This window comes from Canis aureus, chromosome 7 (genome assembly GCF_053574225.1).
Source record: "Canis aureus isolate CA01 chromosome 7, VMU_Caureus_v.1.0, whole genome shotgun sequence".
Lineage (NCBI taxonomy): Eukaryota > Metazoa > Chordata > Mammalia > Carnivora > Canidae > Canis > Canis aureus.
The window spans coordinates 71,135,034-71,153,692 of NC_135617.1; the positions used below are offsets into that span (position 1 = coordinate 71,135,034).

Sequence of the window (18,659 nt, forward strand, 5' to 3'; positions counted from 1 at the left end):
GCTTCCGGGACGTCGCCTTTTTTTTTTTAAGACTCAACTGATTAGTCGATGGTGGGGAGAGGCGGGCCTTGGGAACCGTCTCATGGTTGGGGGGCGGGAGGGAAAGATGGCGGAACTGATGCTCCTCAGCGAGATCGCGGACCCGACACGTTTTTTCACCGACAACTTGCTGAGCCCGGAGGACTGGGGTCTGCGGAGTGAGGCCTCGGGGAGGGAGGGGGGTTGTGTCCTGCTGTGATCCTGAGGCACGCAGGGAGGAAGCGGAGGTCTACGGAAGAAGGCCGGGCGAACAGAGACTCCATCACCCGCAGGAGGGCGGAGCGGGGCGCCCGTCGTGCTCTGGGGGGATGCGGGAGTTGGGGACGACCTCTGTTCCCTGCGGAAAAGTCGGGGTGTTCCGGGGTGGGGGAAGGAGGGACCGAAGTTCCTTGGCGGCATCAGGTTTCAAGTGGGCGGGCGGTAGGTCTGGCTGAGCCGAGCCAATGAGGGGCCAGCCCGGGGCTGTGCGGCTGTGCGGCTCCGCAGCCTGGGCCACCGGGCGACCCTTGACGCTCTGTGTCCCTCGCAGACAGCACCTTGTACACCGGCCTGGATGATGTGGCGGAGGAGCAGACGCAGCTCTTCCGTTGCCCAGAGCAGGATGTCCCGGTATCGCGCCCCCATCCTTGTCTTTCTAACCAGTGGCGGGTGGGATTGCCCCCGAACCAGGACTCTGCCCCAGGCCGGAGCTCTTGGAGCCATTGCCTTCTTCACATTCCCGCCGTTTAATGCTCCCCTTTATTCAGTTTGGCAGCAGCTCCCTGGACGTGGGGATGGATGTCAGTCCCCCTGAACCACCTTGGGACCCCCTGCCTATCTTCCCAGGTAAGATATCCTCTGTGACTCGCTCATCCTTCCAAAACCCTCGCTTTCCACTGTTTCCCAGGAACCGCGGGACTCCCTGTATCCTCACACCTCCTCTTCATAAGTCCTGTGCACTCCTCTCTCCTTAGGGCCCTTATATGTGTTCCCCTTTGCCCTGATGGAGGGGATCCTCACCGCCTTGTCTTTGGACACTTTTTGGACTCCTCAGACTCAACTTCCTGTTTATTCCCCAACTTTTCTTCCAGATCTTCAGGTGAAGTCTGAGCCATCCTCCCCCTGCTCCTCTTCCTCCCTCAGCTCCGAATCATCCCATCTTTCCACTGAGCCCTCCAGCCAGGTGAGAGCCATCTGACACCTTCTCCTGTTTGTGGCAGAGACTGAGTTCCATTCCCTTCGCCCCATAGGTGCTGAGAGACTATTTTCCGTGCTACAGGTCATGGAGTAGTGGTGGTGCCTTCAGATTTCTTTAATGTCTTTTTTTTTTACATGTCTCTGCAGTGGTTGTCTAGAAGTGAAGATGGAGTCTTTTTATTTATTTTTTAAAAATTGTATTTATTTATTCATGAGAGACTCAGAGAGAGAGACAGAGACACAGGCAGAGGGAGAAGCAGACTCCATGCAGGGAGCCCGATGTGGGACTCAATTCCCTGTCTCCAGGATCGCGCCCTGAGCCGAAGGGCGGCCCTAAACTGCTGAGCCACCTGGGCTGCCGGGAGTCTTTTTAATATACAGTTATGTGCCAGCCGTGGTGGGGCTGGGAAGAAGAGAGTTGTTAACTGCTGAGGAGTCTAGAATTGCTCTTGCCCAAGTTGTTCACTTTAAGACAATATTTGAAATAATGAGACTTCATCGACCATCCCAGAATAAAATAGAGAAAACAGGGGACCAGAGACAGCTCAGGGAGATGCTCAGCACCATTCAAAGCAGAATATCAAATATTTAGTAAGCTGTGAAGCTTTTGTTCTTGGTCTTGCTCTCAACTCTTGTTTTCTTCTTTGTCTCCTTCCCTCTCACTCTCACCTAGGCCCTTGGTGTAGGGGAGGTGCTAGTTGTGAAGACAGAATCCTTGGCACCCCCACTCTGCCTCCTAGGAGATGATCCAACATCCCCATTTGAAACCGTGCAGATCAATGTGGGTCCCACCTCTGATGACCCCTCAGGTAATAACAGCCTACCACCACCCCCAGGCTTTCCCAAGGCAGAGAGAGAGAGAGAGAGAGAGTGAGGGTGTGTGTGTGTGTGTGTGTGTGTGTGTATGGGGGAGGGATGCAGGACACAGAGGAAAAGGCGGGGAGAGGAAATGGTAGATGACCAAAGGCCGGGAAGGGGAGGGAGAGTTTTAGGAAACCACAGCAAAAACTGCACTGAAGAGATGGGAATAGTTTTCCTTTCTTTTTCTCATCCCTAGTATCCTATTGTGTGATTTAACTTCCTATTGCTTTGCATTTAAAAAAAAATAAAAAAGTATGGATAGATTAGGGAATTTTATGTTATTCTTTCCTCCTGGTGTTTTATTATAAAGTTTTTCAAACTTACAAAAGAGCTGAAATACCATATACCCAACTCCTAGGTTCTACAATGAACATTATTTGTGCTACTTTTAAGTGTTACCAAGTTCATTTCCTCTTACCAATTTACACGTAAACATTTTTTAAAAAGATTTTTAATTTATTTATTCATGAGAGACACAGAGAGAGGCAGAGACATAGGCAGAGGGAGAAGCAGGCTCCCTGCAGGGAGCCCAATGTGGGACTCCATCCAAGGACCCGGGATCACACCCTGAGCCAAAGGCAGATGCTTAACTGCTGAGCCACCCAGGTGTCCCTACAGTAAGCATTTACTGAGCACCTACTCCATGCCACATACTGGACAGGGTGCTAGGGGTGCAAAGACGAAGATATGAGCACCACACTGACCCAAGAATCCTATAGTGTGGTGGGAGGGAAAAGACACATGCCAGTTGCTGAAGGTGTGGGAATTCCAGGATAGACATCATAGGGTGCCACGAAAGCTCATAAGGGGCAGCTCACCTGATGGGGGCTGGATCAGGGATGTGTTTCTGGAGGCAGGGTTTCCCGAGCCGAGTTTTGAAAGACATGTAGAAATTAGCCAGAAGATGAATAGATGAATATGGAGATTCGTGTGTGTGTGTGTGTGTGTGTGTGTGTTGTGTGTGAGTCTAGGGAACTTGGATCCTGTGAGAGTGGATGTGGGGAGGGAGTGGGAAATGGCAAGAAGTTGCAGAGGCTGCAGGGCCAGGTGGGAACCCTGCTAAGGGACTCTTAGCTTTTATCCTGTGGACATTTGGGAGCCTCTGAAGAATCAAGCAGGAGAGCAATGTGATTAGAAAGGTGACTCTGGTGGCAAGTAGAGGGAATGGAACATGGAAAGGCAGGACTGAATGCATTTAATCAAGTAGGATATGTGGATGCCAAAAAGAAACAGAAAGAATAAAGTAGAATGGATGAATTGCAGTGACTTCTTGCATAGGATTTGAAGAAGATGCCTGGGTTTCTTGCCAGGGCAGATAGGTATGGTAAGAGCAAGAGCTCCCCAGTCAGGGACGATGATGAATTCAGTGCTGGACATGTTGAGTGTGGCTTGCAAAGTGGCTTCAGGGTTTCCTGTCACTGCCTCTCTTTGGTTGAACTCCAACCAGAAGCTATAGGGCAAGGGAGCCCAGTGATTCAGTCCATTCATGTTTTCCTCTCTGGCCTCAGAGCGATGCTGGGAAGGATACAGAGTGGGCCCAGAGAGACAAACAGACCATATCCACGTATTATTAAAAGTTACAAAGAGAATAAACAAGATGAGGATTGAAAACCTTTTCACAGCAAATTGATTGTTGGTGACTTTAAGGAGTCAGATTCTCTGCTAAACAAATTAGGTCTCTTGAGGGCCTGTGCTTCACCCATCACTTTGATAGACAGGAAGCATCAGACATAATCCTTGCTTTTGGAGAGTCTCATGAGGGTCATAACACATGCTTAATAATCAAATAGTGGTCACCTCTGAGGAGGGATCTGGGTGGCTGGTGGACAAGGAAGGGAAGAAGATCTGTTTCACTGAATTACCCTTGGTCCTTTGGGGTTTTATATCATATGCTTGTGCTAACTATTCACAAATGGAAGTTGAAATTTTAATATAGCAGTCTTAGGAATTATATAATTAAGAATATAAATGAGTGGTATGGACCAAAGGTAGTGGCAGACTGTTGACCTTGGAGCTGAATCTGGCCCTTGGATGAGTTTTATTTTGCCCATGTGGGGTGATCACTGTGCCTCACAGGTGGATTTAACAGAGGCCAGGAAGGCTCAGAGGACTGAGTCTTTGCGATTTGGGGCCTGGGAGGCTGACAGAGTAGAGAGGGAATTTGTGTGAAGGGACAGGCAGTGAGCCCCGAGGTGGGGTATGAGAAAGGAAATGATCAGCAGGCATCTCAGGGAGTGGGAATCAGAACATGGGGGAGCAGTCAAGGGTAGAAATGCAGACTTAGCTGTTGTCAGCATAAAGACTCATAATGGCTTTAGGAGCCAGGGAAAAAGATAGGAAAGTCCTGGGTCAGAAGGTGAGAAGAGAGCCAGCAAGTCAGCAGCCCATGGCTCTAGCTCCTTCTAGATTGTATGCCTACGGCCAGCTTTATTTTTCTGGTACAAAAGAGAAAGGACCATGTCTTCTATCCCCTCTCTTAATTCTCTTCTGTAGTGTTTATCTGATATCCAGCATTTTGTCTCCTATCATCCGATAGATATCCAGACCAAGATAGAACCTGTCTCTCCGTCCTCCTCCATCAACTCTGAGGCTTCCCTGCTTTCAGCAGAGTCCCCCAGTCAGGTGAGCATCAACTGTTTTTTTCTGTCTCATATTCTGGTGAGTTCCTTCTGACTCTCAGAAGTATGAAAGCATTCTTTTTCAGCTCCTTCTCCTTGACATTCCTCCTGACTCACATATCTTCTGGAATGCCCAACACAGGCTTTTATAAGAGAAGAGGTACTGGAAGTGAAGACGGAGTCACTGTCACCTCAAGGGTGTCTCCTGCAGGATGTCCTAGGCCCCCCACTTGGAGGTGTCCAGATCAGCATGGGCCCATCCTCCGATGGCTCCTTAGGTAATAGGGCCTCCTGACACCTTGGGATCCCTGGCAAGATGCCTTGAGTCTGACATTCCTTCCTTCCTTCCTTTCCCCTTCCATCAGGCAAAGCCCTGCCCACCCGGAAGCCACCCTTGCAGCCCAAACCTGTGGTGATAACCACCGTCCCAATGCCACCCAGAGCTGTGCCCCCCAGCACCACCATCCTGTTGCAGCCCCTTGTCCAGCCACCCCCAGGTACTGAAGAAGGAGAGAAGGAGCCGGGCTGGATTGACTTTCTTGGCGAGCTCATAGCCATTGAGGCTCCCAACCTTTGGGTCCTCAGGTGGGGGTGTGTATACTATAACTCCACCTGACCTACAGGTCTCACTTCCCCCTAATCATTTGCCCCAGTGTCCCCAGTTGTCCTCATCCAAGGTGCTATTCGGGTCCAGCCTGAGGGGCCAGCCCCCGCTGCTCCAAGGCCTGAGAGGAAGAGCATTGTTCCAGCTCCTATGCCTGGGAACTCCTGCCCACCTGAAGTGGATGTAAGTATTGGGGAGGAGGGGGCTAAGGCTAGTAATAGGAAGGGAGGAGGGAAGTCTGTCATGGGAAAGAGAATTGTGGATTGAGGAAGGAACAAAAAAGAAGTGAACACATAAAATGATCCTGAAGGTCAAGTGGATAACAGCTTATATTTGCATGTCAACATCAAATCTGTATAATTTACTGACACCATTCCAGGATAACAGCTTATATTTGCATGTCAACATCAAATCTGTATAATTTTAGGATCCTTACTTAGTTTTGCTATCACTGCAGACAGAGAAATGGAATGGTGTCAGTAAATCTAAGGCAGTGGTTGTGACTGTGGCGGTAGTTAGTAGAGGGAGGCTCCTAACAGAAAACCAGGTAAAGTGTTCTTTAATTATAGCAAAGTTAAGCTGTGGGCCCTTAAAAAGAATTGAGAGGAAGGAAGACACCCCGCCCCCCAACCAGGGAAAGGAACGGAGTTTCCACCAGGAGCTAGGATGGAGGAAGTTCTTCCTACAGTCTGACTTCTCCCAGCTCTGAGGAACAGGAAAGATGGAGTGGTGAGAGAAGGGCTCTTCCTTGAAATGTTTTAGCAGAGAGGGATGGCCCTTCTCCAGCCAAGTAGGTAGAGGACAGGAAGGCAGGAGAGTGGCCAGTGTGAGCAGTGGCTGATCAGTCCCTGAAGTTGGGAGATATGGTTCCCCTCTCCCACCCATCTGTCGTTCCTTTCTTTGACTGTTCGACCGTCCGACCGTCTGGGGACCCTAGGCAAAGCTGCTGAAGCGGCAGCAGCGAATGATCAAGAACCGGGAGTCAGCCTGCCAGTCCAGGAGGAAGAAGAAAGAGTATTTGCAGGGGCTGGAGGCCCGGCTGCAGGCGGTGTTGGCGGACAACCAGCAGCTCCGCCGGGAGAATGCTGCCCTCCGGCGGCGACTGGAGGCCCTGCTGGCAGAGGTAAGACCGGTCAACCTTGGGGGGCCAATGGGAATACCTGCTCCTTTGGGCTGACTTATGCCTCTCTCTCTCTCTCTCTCTCTCTCTCTCTCTCTCTCTCTCTGCCCTTTCTCTGCACCTTAGAACAGCGAGCTCAAGTTAGGTTCTGGAAACAGGAAGGTGGTCTGCATCATGGTCTTCCTTCTCTTCATTGCCTTCAACTTTGGACCTGTCAGGTGAGACCTTCCCCACCCACCCCCAAGCTTCAGGGTGAAGGCCACCCTCACCACTGCCTGCCGGCATGCATTGGCATAGTGCCTTTCATCCTGCTTACACACAGACAGTGCTGGTGTCCTTAGCACCAGTGATGCATCCAGCCAGTCCCTTCTCATTCCATCATTTTTCTCAAGTGGTAGGTCCTCACCTGGAGCAGATAGTGCTAATAATATTGGTGAAAATAGTCACTTTTAAAGCGCTTACCGAGTTCTCATGCTTCCTGGCTTTAGGGGGTAGGGATAGTTCTCATTCCCATCTTACATGTGAAGAGATTCACTCTTGTGGAGTAGACTGGAACCCACATGGGCTGTCTGCAGAGCCTAGGATCTTAAGCAGGCCCCTTGATAAAGCCAGAACCCCTCACTCTCCGTCCTTCCTTATCCCCAGCATCAGTGAGCCTCCTCCAGCTCCTCTGTCTCCTCGGATGAGCAGAGAGGAACCTCAGCCCCGGAGACACTTGCTAGAGTTCTCAACACAAGAGCCAGTTGAGGGAGTGGAACCCCTTAGGGGTTCTTCCCTGGGCCCTGAGGAGCTCCATCCCAGCCCACCAGGCCGACCAGGTTTCAGGTGAGGAGAGGGCCCTCTCCCTTTTGGGAAGTACACTTTGCCAAGTGTATCTTCTCCCCAAAAGTTACCTTTTCTTTTTGAGGGGAGCCAGAGTTCTCTTGCCATCATTGCCTGTTCTGCTGGTCAAGGGGTGCTGGTCAGCCTCTGGTCATTTCCCCCTTCCTGCCTCACTCCAGGAACCTGACAGCCTTCCCCGGGGGTGCCAAGGAGCTGCTCCTGAGAGACCTGGACCAGCTCTTCCTCTCCTCTGACTGTCGGCACTTCAACCGGACCGAGTCTCTGAGGTGCGGTTGCCAGCTGAGGCACATCCTCTCTGGCCTGGCTGTCCTGCTGTGCTAAAGCATCAGTTCTCCCTGCCCTCTCTTCTTCCTGCTGCTTGCGGGCAGGGAAGATGGGAGCCTTGGCCTCTGCTTCCTTAGGCTTGCTGATGAGCTGAGCGGCTGGGTCCAGCGCCACCAGAGAGGACGGCGGAAGATCCCCCAGAGGGCCCAGGAGAGACAGGTAGGAGGGGGCTAGGGCTGGTTCCAGGAAGGCCCACTGGAAGACTAGATGTCTTAGGGATTTTGAGTTAGCATCTCTTTGTGGAGGTTTGAGGGATCATTTGGGGTGAGTGGAGGGGTGAGGTGACATCAGCTTCCAGGGGCCGTCTCTCTTTCCCTTTGCCTTCACCCTCTTCACATCCTTAGATACTTCTCCTTCCAGAAGTCTCAGCTACGGAAGAAGTCACCTCCAGTTAAGGCAGTCCCCACCCAGTCCCTGGTGCCCCCAGAGAGGTGAGTGTATGGGGGTGCTTGTCTGTTATTAAGGGAGGTTTCACTCTCAAGAGCTAAACCAAAAAAAAAAAAAGCTAAACCCCCAGAATCTGTCCTGTGCCCATTGTCATTGCCATCAGTGGCATTGTGCCTTCCTCATCCGTTGGGGGCTCTTTTCCTTTTCTCCCTCATCCTCTCCCACCTTCCCCAGTGGGACCTGAGCATTGGGCTTAGTTCCTCCCAAATCCTGTTTCTCCACTTGGCTAGGGACTTTGTGGGCCAACTGCAGCTGTATCGCCACCCAGACCGTTCACAGCCAGAGTTCCTGGATGCAATTGACCGACGAGAGGACACCTTTTATGTTGTGTCTTTCCGAAGGGTGAGTTCCTCCCCTGCCCCATCCCTGTCACCCTGGGTTCTCCAGCAGTCTATCTTGAGGCTGAGGCTCTAGAGTAGGATGGAGGAACCTGTCCACATCTTTGCCTCCAGCCTCCTGGCCTGGCCCTTCTGTCTCCCAGGACCATTTGCTGCTTCCTGCCATCAGCCACAATAAGACGTCTCGGCCCAAGATGTCCCTGGTGATGCCTGCCATGGCTCCCAATGGTAATTCTCTCCTTGCCGGGGCTGGGGAGGGCTGAAATTGAGGAGGTGAAGGTTCTGCTAGGAAGGTCCAGCATGAGGAGCTAAGGGGGAAATGGAGAGAGGAGTGGGCCATTTCAAAGAGAGGCTAGACTCCTGGATGAGAAGCGGGGAAATGGGTGGAGAGGAAGACAGAGTGCAGGAGGCAAGAGTGTAGGCCATCTGTTGGTGAGGGCCTTGAGTAGGTGTGGGCAGAGGAGGTGGGCTGGGAACTGCCAGATTCTCACCTCCTGTTTTCTCTTGATGTCCTCTCCCCTACGATCTCCCTCATATGTGTTCTCTGTGATTTATCCACGTCATCTTCTTTTCTCACCCCTCTCCTCTCCCTGTACCAACTCCATCCCTGCCGTCTCCTTGACCTGTGGATGTGGATCTGCCTCCTCACCATTGCCCCTCCATCCCTGTCTGCCTCTACCTTTCTCCTCTGTTTGCCTGCCCTTCTGCTCTTTCTTAACTCTCTCCTTCTCACAGAGACCCTGTCAGGCCAGGGGGCCCCAGGGGACTATGAGGAGATGATGCAGATCGAATGTGAGGTCATGGACACCAGGGTGATTCACATCAAGACCTCCACAGTGCCCCCCTCGCTCCGAAAACAGCCATCCTCGACCCCGGGCAATGCTACAGGTGGCCCCTTGCCAGCTTCTGCAGCTGGCCAGGCCCACCAGGCCTCCCACCAGCCCTTCTACCTCAATCACCCCTGACCTTTGCAACTTACACTGACTTAGAGCTGGTTGTGTGTTGGGCGGGGGGGGGGGGGGGGGGGGGTGGCGCAACCCAGTGTGGCTTTCCTAAGTTCTCAGATCCCCGGGCTTGGGGCAATTGGTAAAGGGAAGACAGGGTGTGGGGTTAAGCACTTATTTGGAGATGAGGCAGTTCACCTCTCTTCTTACCCCTTTTTAGAATATAGACTCCTCTAATTTCTCTGAACCCCTAATTCCTGCTTCTTTCTTCGAGGGTATTGAGTGAGACTAAGTTTTGGGATGGGTGGACTCCTACACACTCTTCATTCTTTTGTTTCTCTATTTGAGGGGTGGGGGTGGAGGTGGGAATTTAGTCCCCAGGAGGGACAAGGGACATTTTTACATTTTGGAGCTAGTTACTGGGAGTAAAGGATGGGTGGTAGTGGGAGATCAGGTTTATGTATATGTACAATCTTCTTTTTTATTATTAAATAAACAACTTGGAGGGAGTTGAAGGAATGGTGGCTGCCTTCCTGGCTCATGATGGAGAATTTGGGGGAAATTGGCTTCTGTAGGGCCAGTACATCAGAGAATCAAGCACTGAAGACGTAGCCGACTCAGGGGTGGAGTGGGTATGGGATCCCAGACCTCATGTCATCCCCTTGTCCCCACCCCTACAACACTGGGGTATGTCTGTCTAGCCAGGGGATGAGGGTGGGATGTCTCATGGCGTGACAGCCTTGAGGATACAGATCCCTGGAATGTGTCTGAGTAAACAGGAAGGACAGGGGGCCCCACACCCTGTCTTCCCTTTACCAAAGCCTGGGCCCCCTGCATTCTAGCAGGTTCTCCCTCCCTCCCCTTGATTTCCAGGACGAGCAGCTTGAACAAACAGCAGAGCTGGGGCCAGAGGGCTGCAAGCCAGAAAGGAGGGGCCACACTGGAGATGGGGGTGGTGTTTGGAGGGAAGGGGGATGTTAAGGAGCATCTTCTCAGCCCCAAACTGGAGGACACTGAGACTTGAGAGCCTAGTTGAAAGAAAAGGATGAGAACGGATCTGGCAGGAAAGGCTGTGGTTCTAATTAGGAGGAAGGGGGACAGGACAGAGGGTGAGGGGCCAAATCTCACTCCACCTGGGGGGATCCTGTCAGTGGCTTCTGTCCAGCAGCACCTCTGGCCTGGCCCTGCAGGAGTGTCCTGGGTCAGCTAGAGGGTGTGGGCTGGGCCTGGGCTCAATGCCCAGATGACAGGGGCCGCCCAGGCCTTGAGCCCAGGCCTAAAGGAGGAGGGGAGAAACTCACGTGTCCAGCCAGGCTCCCCCACTTCCCATTACTGTGTTTGGGGTGAAAACACTGAGTAACTATGGCAACCTGGAACTAGGGCTCCCAGGAACTAGGCGCCTCCTCCCTCTGGAGGAGCCCAGCCCTGGCTTCTGGGCCTTCCTGTCCTTGCGTCCCTTGAGCCTCATCCAGGCAGTGAGTGCAAGGACAGGGATTTGTGAAGCAGATCGCCTGAATTTGATTCCCTGCTTTACCTTTCATCCATGGATGTCCTTGATATGTAACTTACACAGTCTGGGCCTTAGTTTCCTCATCAGTAGCATGGAATACTCCTGCCTACTCCTCAGGGATGGTGTGAGGATGAACGATGTCACTAAAGGCACACCTGTCCCTTGTCCCTCACACCTGTCTCTCTGCATTTACATTGCCCCTTTCTCCTCTGTTCTACTCCTACCCCAACTGGGTGCATCACCGTCCTATCGTCCCATCATCCCATGGTGACATCGCTCCTGACCGCAGCACAGGGATGTTCCCAAGTGCTGGCATCTCGGACTGGGGGCCCTGGGGTGGGGCCTGCTGCACCTCTGACTGAGTGGCAGGGGACACCTGGCACTTTACTGTGAGCTGGCACAGTCGGCTGACTGCTGGCTGAGTTATGGGGTGGCAGAAGGCTCAGGAGGGGCGTGGAGGGAGGGAGGAGGGCTGGGAAGGGGAAGGCAGGTGAGTCTCTGGCTGTGGCTGCCACCCACCAGGCCCACGTGTAGCCCAGGTCACTAGGCCACCTCAGCACAGGGCTGCTGTCCGCTCCTGTACCCCCAGGCTCACCCAGTCTTTCTCTGGATCCAGCCTTTTGTTCCTCTTATCATCCCTGACCCATTGCCTCTGCCTCTTTGCTCTGGATTCCTCTCTGCCTCTCCTTGCCCTCACCCAGCCAGGAGTCCTCACTTCCTCTATTCAACCTCACCTCTTCTTTTGGACTCTAGTCTCCATTCCTCCTTCCTTGTTTCCTCACTCCTTTTTGTATTTTGCCCTTCCTCCCTGCTGCTTCACTCTTTTCTGTTCCTTCTGTTCTTCCATCCTCCTACTGCTGACTCTGTGCTCTGGCTTCTCCCCTCCTCATGCCACCCCCTCCCTAGTTCTCTTCACACCCCTTTGTCCACTTCTCTTCTCCCCAACTGCTGCTTTGGCCCTCCCCCACCCTTCCCCTCTTCAATCCCCCGTCCTCTTCCCAGCTGTAGGGGCCAGGACTGGAGAGCCTAATGTTTGCCTCATCGTTCTGCTATGGCTTCTGGATACAGCACATCTGGATTCCAGGGCCCAGATGTGTGGTTGCCACAGCAACCTCAGTCCCTCTGGTAAATATAGGCGCCCACCCGCCCCAGAGCAGAGAACAAAACAATTGTGTGACTTTCTTTTGTCACGAGATAGAAATGTCCTCCCTCCTCCCTTCTCCCCACACCCGTGTCTCCCGGCAGAGGAGGTCCTAAGGGTCCAAAGCCTGCCTTCTGTGGCTCTGTTGTCCCTTCCCAGCCCCGGGCTCTTGGTTCTTTCCCATGTCCTGTGTCAGGCCGTCTCTTCTCTCTGAGCCCCTTGCCCCACTATCTCCTCAATAGTGGAACATTGAGTCTCCTGGCTTAGACTTGGTGATTTTTTCTTACTGAATCTGTGTAATAACTGGATGCAGAAAAGAGTTTCAAAAATCCAGATTTTCTGCCCTGAGTCTTCTATCTTTCCATGGCTCTTCCTGGGGGAGGGGAGAGAATACAAGCTTGGGAATTGGAAAACCCGGGTGGAGGCCCACTTTCACCCTTGGCAAGTCCCGTGGACAGGTCACCTGACCTCTGCCGTCCTCCATTTCCTCAGCCACAAGGCCAGATGAATCCAAGGCCTGTGCTGTGCTGCAGAGTGTTTTGTCAATGGGAGCCCGGTACAACTGCCTTGTCCCCCTCCCTAGGACTGCTCCCTTGGCCCGCAGCCCCTGGCCTCTCCTCGCTCGCTGTCTGCACCTGCAGGGTCTTGCCCTTGATTGCCCTCCTTGCCTTCCCTCTGTACCTTTTATCCCTCATCCTCCTGAGGTCAGGACAGGAGCAAAGATGGAAGCCCAGAGACGAGACCCTGGACTGAGGATTCTGAGATCAGCCAGAGCACGTGGACAGCTGTCAACAGCTCCGACCTTTCTCCCCACTGCCTGAAACACCTTCGTGAAGGCGCCTGGCTCTGACAATTAGGCCTCCCTGCCTCCACGCCTAGGGCTCCTACCAGACTCCCTTTCCCCATCCTTCGCACCCAGTCCTCTCACAATTCCTTAGTTTTTTTTTTTTTAAAGGTTTTATTTTATTTTTTTTTAAGATTTTATTTATTTATTCATAGACACAGAGAGAGGCAGGCTCCATGCAGGGAGCCCGATGTGGGACTCGATCCCGGGTCTCCAGGATCACACCCCAGGCTGCAGGTGGCGCCAAACCGCTGCGCCACCAGGGCTGCCCTCACAATTCCTTAGTGACAAGCATTTATTAGGCACCTGTGCTATGCAAGGTCTGGTACTTCCCCAACAAGATGCAAACATATGTGAGATGAGAGCTCCTCCAAGAGCCTAAATCCAGGGGCTAAGTCAAATTGTAGACCATGATGACTTCAGAACCTGGAATTCTGTCTGTTGAGCTTCCAGTGGCTTCCTCAGATGCCTTGTAACCCTGTGCAATCCCCCTCTGTTCTCTGAGACTGTGGTGTCCCATTTGCCACTTGCCATGGGCTTCCAAAACACCCCGTGGCCGTTCTTTGAGCTCTCACGTATCCAGGGTCTTCTGGCCACTCCTTGGGCCAAGTATACTCATGGTGACCATACTTAGTAAATAATAAGACCAAGATTAATGCATAGGGCAAACAGTGGCTATGACCATGGGACAGAATTACTGAAACCTGGGGATATAAGGGAAAATCCATCCTCTGTGCAGTCTGCTCTCGCCAAGTAATCCTGTTTCAGACCCTCCCTCACCCTTTCATGTGCTCCCCTGGCCCCCAGCCCCCCAGATCAGAGGGAAATTGTTACCTACTCCAGGCTCTGGAGGCTTTGGGCCAAGGCACAGGAAGGAAGCTGAGCCCAGTTCCGTCCAAGATGCTGACTTCATCCTCCCCATCAAAGCCAGGAAAAAAACAGCCACACACACATACAGACACACGGGGACACCCATGCGAGGGTCTGTGCAAGCTTTTGCCCTCAGCCAGAGGTCACTGACTGGGCATGTGGCAGCCACATGTGCCAGTGTGCTTTGACCCAGGATCAACACACCCTGCAACCAGGGGGATCCAATCTAGGGTGCAGACCCCTATGCTCCAACCCAAGTGACAGACTCAGACACACAAAGGCTTCTTCAGGTCCCTTTCACCCATCACCTATGACTGGACCAGTCTATTCCCCAATGGTGAGGTTGGTAGTGGGGTAGCAAGAACTCTCCTTGTGAAACCTGGGGCAGGGATGCCTCAGCCTGGATACTTCTCTTCAGTGGCAAAAGTCTCTTTAGCCCCTGGTCAAGACAGTGAGCACAAAGGAAAATGGGGCCACACAGGGATATTTCTGCTGTCCTGTCTTCTAGTGTCAGTCATCTTGCCTCTGCCTGAGGTCAAAGTGCTTTCCTCTCCCAGCTCCCAGCTCTCCTTACCCCCGCTTCTGCTCCCCTGCCGCACCTTTCAGCCTTCCACTGACTTAGCCCAACTATTCACAGGCCCACCCCCACATCTGCCTCCTGCCTCTAGCTCTGGCTCCATCCCTAAACCTCTCTCCTAAACCTCCTGCCTAAGTTTTCGGCTCCTCTTCCCTGTCTCCCCTGAACCCCAACCTCCTTCCCAAGTCTTCTACATCCTGGTGCTGAGCCAAACCCTTGATTGGCCGGTACCCAAGCCTCCTCATCTGCCATTTCTCTAGAATTTGCTGAGGTGAGAGAATGAAAAGGGGGCAGTGATCCCAAGCTGAAAACAGGTAGTGGACTAAACAGAACAGAGGGGGAGAGGCAGTACAGGGACAGGGCAAGTAGAAAAGATAGAAGAGATGAGGCTGAGGTGGGAGCAATAGGACCAGGCAGGAGGGATGGGTGGGGACAAGGAGTTCCAGAGAAGGCCTCATGCCGGGGAGGGATTTGGGCTTGGGAGGGAGGTTTCCTCCCCCACCCCACACACATACACACTGCCAGGAGATAATGGCCGGAAGAGAAAGGGGGTGCTGGGCAACAGGTAGGTGGGGCAAGATCCCAGCTGGAGCAGAGTGGTGGGAGAGGAGGTGCCGAGGAGGGAGAGGGCTGGCCACTGTGGAAGGGTGTTGGTAGAGAGGAGAACCCAGTGAGAGAGCAGGAGCAGCAGGTGGGCAAATGGTGGGGAGAAAAGAGAAATGGCATAAGGTTTGGGGATGTCAAGTTGGGCAAAAATTGGGGTGGAAAGGAAGAGTCCAAATGCGATGGGGAAAGGATGTGGGAGGGATGCCCCAAGGATGCAGGGGCAAGTCGACTGTATTGTGGGACTCAGTGATCCCAGACGGGGAGGCGGGGAGAGGGGGCATGCAATGACGTTGGGAGGGCCTGGCAGGGACTGGAGGAGTGGGAGGACCTGCCCCATCTCCGCTCCCCTCCCTGACCTCATGCTGGTCCTCCCCTTCTCCTCCCCCTGCTCGCTGCAGACTCCCTCCTTCTTACTGTCTGCGAGATCCACGGTCTGCAGTTGGGTCTCAGCTCAGTGAGACCCTACTGCAGGAAACAAGCAAGGGGACCTCGGGGAGCTCGGAGCTGCCAAGGCACGGTAGCCCTGCCCTGTCTTGAGAGCTCCCCTCCCAAGGTCAGAGACCAAGCAGGTGCAGAGGCACTGCAACAGCTTGTTGCCCAGGTAAGGAACAGAGCTCTGGGGAAAACAAGGGAAGAGCTGGGAGTGGTGGTTCTATCCCTTCCCTACACCCCAGGCGGAGGTGTAGCCCGAGAGCTCTCAGGAGAGCCTGGCAGAGCAGAGACTTTGTGCTAGGACAGAGGAAATGGGAGGTTGCACTGGGGACTAGACTCCCCATGGAGGGTATGTCTGGAGGATGGGTCAGTGTATGTGTGTTTGGGGGGTGGGTGTGCGGACTCAGAGGTGGTTGGCCAGAGGAAAACCAGGGACTAGAGGCTGAGCTAGTTAGTGGCCAGCTGAACCTCAGGAGGAAAGTGTTGATGAAACCCCAAGTGCTCTGATCCAAGCGGCTGGAGCTGGAGCTCCAGGAAGGTGCCAGAGGCAGTCTCTCAGCATGTGGGTTGCAGGGTCTGAGAGGGAGGTCCAGGGGTCTTAAGCCTTTAAGAAATGTTGATATGGGGATCCCTGGGTGGCGCAGCGGCTTGGCGCCTGCCTTTGGCCCAGGGCACGATCCTGGAGACCCGGGATCGAATCCCACGTCGGGCTCCCGGCATGGAGCCTGCTTCTCCCTCCGCCTGTGTCTCTGCCTCTCTCTCTCTCTCTCTCTCTCTCTCTCTCTCTCTCTCTCTCTGTGACTATCATAAAAAAAAAAAAAGAAATGTTGAAATGGAGCAGAGTCAGGATTCCCAGGTCTGGGAAGGGCACAGAGCCTGCAGAGAGGATCCTAAAGCTTGTTCTTGGCCAGGAGCTCTGCACCCATGACTCACGGTTGGGCTGATGGACAGATACCTCCAGGGGCGCAGGGGCTCAGGCTTCCTCCCGTCCCCCTTCTAGGCTCTCCCTGCTCTGCCCGTCTGAGCCTCTCCCCACCCACTACACGTGACACGCCCTGGGTGGGGTGGGCGCACCCCTTATCTTGCCTGGAAAGAATTTGATGGCTTGGAAACAACTGGAAATGGAACTGAGAGGAACTACTGGGAAGCAAGTCGGAAACACCGCAGCTGCTGGCTGTCTGCTTCCAGTCCTGCCCACTTCCCGAATCCCCGGCTCCCTCCCCTCTCCCTCCCCCCCCTCCCTGCCCCCACTCTCTTGGGGACCTGGCACCTCAGTTCCTCAGACTCCATTCCCCTGGAGTCCTGGTCACTCAGGACAGGACCAGAACCTGCCTTCCTGTCTCTCATTGCCTCCTTCCTCTTTCCCACCAGAGGGCTGGAAAATCCTTTCTATTCCTCTGGCCCACTAGCTCCCCAGAATAAGGGGCCTCTGGATCCCCCAGATCTCCCCTCCCTGGGGCCTCCTTACCTCTGGGTTCCAACCCAGTATTTAGAACCCCCTCCCCTCCTTCCTTCCTCTCATGCCCCTGGACTCCTATTTTCCCCCCTCCTGTGGCACGAGCGGTAGAGGGAGACACAGGGTGGGGCCCAGATGCCCCATCTCTGGAGCATCCCTCATGGAAGCCCGCCTGTCTCCACACCTCTTGGGACCAGCAGTCCCTGATGAGCCAAGTGTCAAAGTTGGCCACAGCATGAATGTCAGACAGGCTGAGTCACAGCTTGGGCTGTTGCCCCCACCTCTGCCAGCCCTCCACTATGGGGAGGACGCCAAGAGGCTGAGGCCGCATGCCCCCTCCCCACTGCAGAAGAGAGCCTCAGACACAGTGGTAGTGGTGACAATGAGGGGGAAATGCAAGAGACACCTGAGTTCTTTCCTCTTCTGGTGCCGAGAGAAGAGGGGAAGTCTTCCAAGAGTTGGAAGTGAGGAGCTGGAGGGGTGGCCATGACAGGGCAGGAGAGGGGATGGAGAAGGAGGCTCTGGGTCTTGATCCGTGGGGTGGAGGCTACTCCTCTCCTCTCAGACCTGCCTCACTACTTTCCAGCTTCTCACTTGCTACTGCAGAGACTCTCTCCCCCTCCCCACCAACCCCAGGAAAGATCCTGGATCCAATGGTGGGGAGGGTTACTGGACCACTCGCAAAGACCGCGAGAGCTGTGGGACACCAGGCATCCTCTGCTTCCCTCTGGAGAAGAGCCTTCTGTTTGGTTCCCCTCACTCCAGCTATGTTCTCTGACTCACACAGCTGCCCCCTGAGCCAGTGAGAAATCGGCTTGCTTAGGTATCACCCAGTGAATGCAAGTGGAGGAACCATGAAGAGGAGATTGTGTGTGTGTGCCTGTAAAGATGCAGGCTTATTTGGATGGATATGTGTATCTGTGTACAAGTGTGTTCATATTTGTATTTGTGGATGCGTGCACACTCGGGCATATTTGTATGTATACATGCACCCCTTGGTTGGCATGGCCTTAGACACAGAGTGACAGGATTTGAGGGTAGGTCGGAGCCCACCTCATACCTTGGGCTACACTTCAAGCTGACAGAGGGATGAGGGGCCCAGGGGAGGGCTGCTGTCTGCCTGCCAGGCCTCTCTGCCTGGGCTTCTCCAGCGTCTTAGTGTGGAAATGCTCTTTCCCTCTTGTCCAGCTTTTCTTCAGTCTCTCCTGGGCTGGTGGCAAGGTGTGATGACTGGTAGCCCTGAAACTCCTTTTTTCCTGGACTCAGAGGAGAAGTTTAAGAAACACAGGAAACTGTGTGTGTGTGTGTGTGTGTGTTAGGCACTGTCTCTTCCCTTCTCACCAGTCAGTGTTTCCACACTCACCCTGCCCTCCTCTCTCCACCCTCTCTGGTCGCAAAGAGCTGGGCGCTTGCCCACACCTCTCCTTAACCCTTCACCTGCACTGACCCTTCCACATTCTGTTGCTTACCACAGACCCATGTCCTGGCTCACCCTGAATGCCTCTCCAGCCCTGGTTTCCCTTTGTTCCCCAATCCATGCCTCAATGGGTTCCACAAACACAACTGGGCACCAGCACCCAGATCAAGGAAAAGGCTATTCTTAGCACCTTAGAATTTCCCTGCCATGTCCCTCTGGTTACTGCTCCTCCAGGAGCACCACACTTCTGACATGTAACACCACAGATTAATGTTATCTCTCCTCAGACTTCATATAAACAGAACTTTACAGTGTGTTCTCTTTTGTGTTTGGCTTCTTCTATTGGGGAGATCCGTCCGTGTTACTGCATATAGTTGTGGTTTGTTCCCATTGCTTAATTTTATTTCACTGTATGAATAAATCACACCTTATTTAATCCATTCTACCAATGTGGGATATTTGGGTAGCTCCCAGTTTGGGGCCATTATGCCT

The 18,659-nt window shown here is 53.4% G+C and overlaps 2 protein-coding genes and 1 long non-coding RNA gene across 14 annotated transcripts in view; 2 read left to right on the plus strand and 1 right to left on the minus strand.

The window, feature by feature from the left end:
• Positions 1–28: 28 nt before the first annotated feature.
• On the plus strand, positions 29–9,833 carry ATF6B (activating transcription factor 6 beta). Of its 3 annotated transcripts, none has more exons than XM_077904610.1 (18): positions 29–188; positions 569–648; positions 786–864; positions 1,110–1,201; positions 1,889–2,024; positions 4,613–4,698; positions 4,837–4,972; positions 5,060–5,191; positions 5,348–5,481; positions 6,236–6,421; positions 6,545–6,636; positions 7,064–7,243; positions 7,420–7,527; positions 7,663–7,744; positions 7,946–8,016; positions 8,263–8,374; positions 8,514–8,598; positions 9,106–9,833. In XM_077904610.1, exons 1-18 carry the CDS (start codon positions 83–85, stop codon positions 9,333–9,335), a joined length of 2,127 nt encoding a protein of 708 aa, XP_077760736.1. In that variant the 5' UTR covers positions 29–82; the 3' UTR covers positions 9,336–9,833. The 3 variants fall into 3 exon arrangements, with proteins under 3 accessions (XP_077760736.1, XP_077760737.1, XP_077760734.1); XM_077904611.1 differs by having other exon boundaries at positions 49–197; positions 8,485–8,598; positions 9,106–9,245; XM_077904608.1 differs by having other exon boundaries at positions 50–197.
• LOC144317763 (uncharacterized) lies at positions 8,331–11,701 on the minus strand. 2 transcript variants are annotated; one of them, XR_013383730.1, is made up of 3 exons: positions 10,616–11,701; positions 10,448–10,498; positions 8,331–8,678 (listed from the first exon to the last, which is right to left on the minus strand). It is a non-coding gene; the product is annotated as an uncharacterized LOC144317763 (long non-coding RNA). The 2 variants fall into 2 exon arrangements; XR_013383729.1 differs by lacking the exon at positions 10,616–11,701 and having other exon boundaries at positions 10,448–10,609.
• Positions 11,702–14,836: 3,135 nt separating this feature from the next.
• The window catches only part of TNXB (tenascin XB), a 56,830-nt gene continuing 53,007 nt past the window's right edge, over positions 14,837–18,659 (plus strand). For all 9 annotated transcript variants that reach the window (XM_077904587.1, XM_077904590.1, XM_077904588.1 and 6 more), the window contains exons 1-2: positions 14,837–14,947; positions 15,261–15,463. The gene's annotated coding sequence lies outside the window, so the exon portion shown is untranslated. The remainder of the gene's footprint in view (positions 14,948–15,260; positions 15,464–18,659) is intronic.

What these genes read in the sequence shown, in the direction of transcription:
- ATF6B (XM_077904608.1), top strand. Translation starts at nt 83, where the DNA reads ATGGTTGGGGGGCGGGAGGGAAAGATGGCGGAACTGATGCTCCTCAGC. An exon ending in GGAGGACTGGGGTCTGCGGA is followed by an intron (nt 198 to 568) that starts GTGAGGCCTCGG and finishes TGTCCCTCGCAG; the next exon opens with ACAGCACCTTGTACACCGGC. An exon ending in CCACTGAGCCCTCCAGCCAG is followed by an intron (nt 1,202 to 1,888) that starts GTGAGAGCCATC and finishes ACTCTCACCTAG; the next exon opens with GCCCTTGGTGTAGGGGAGGT.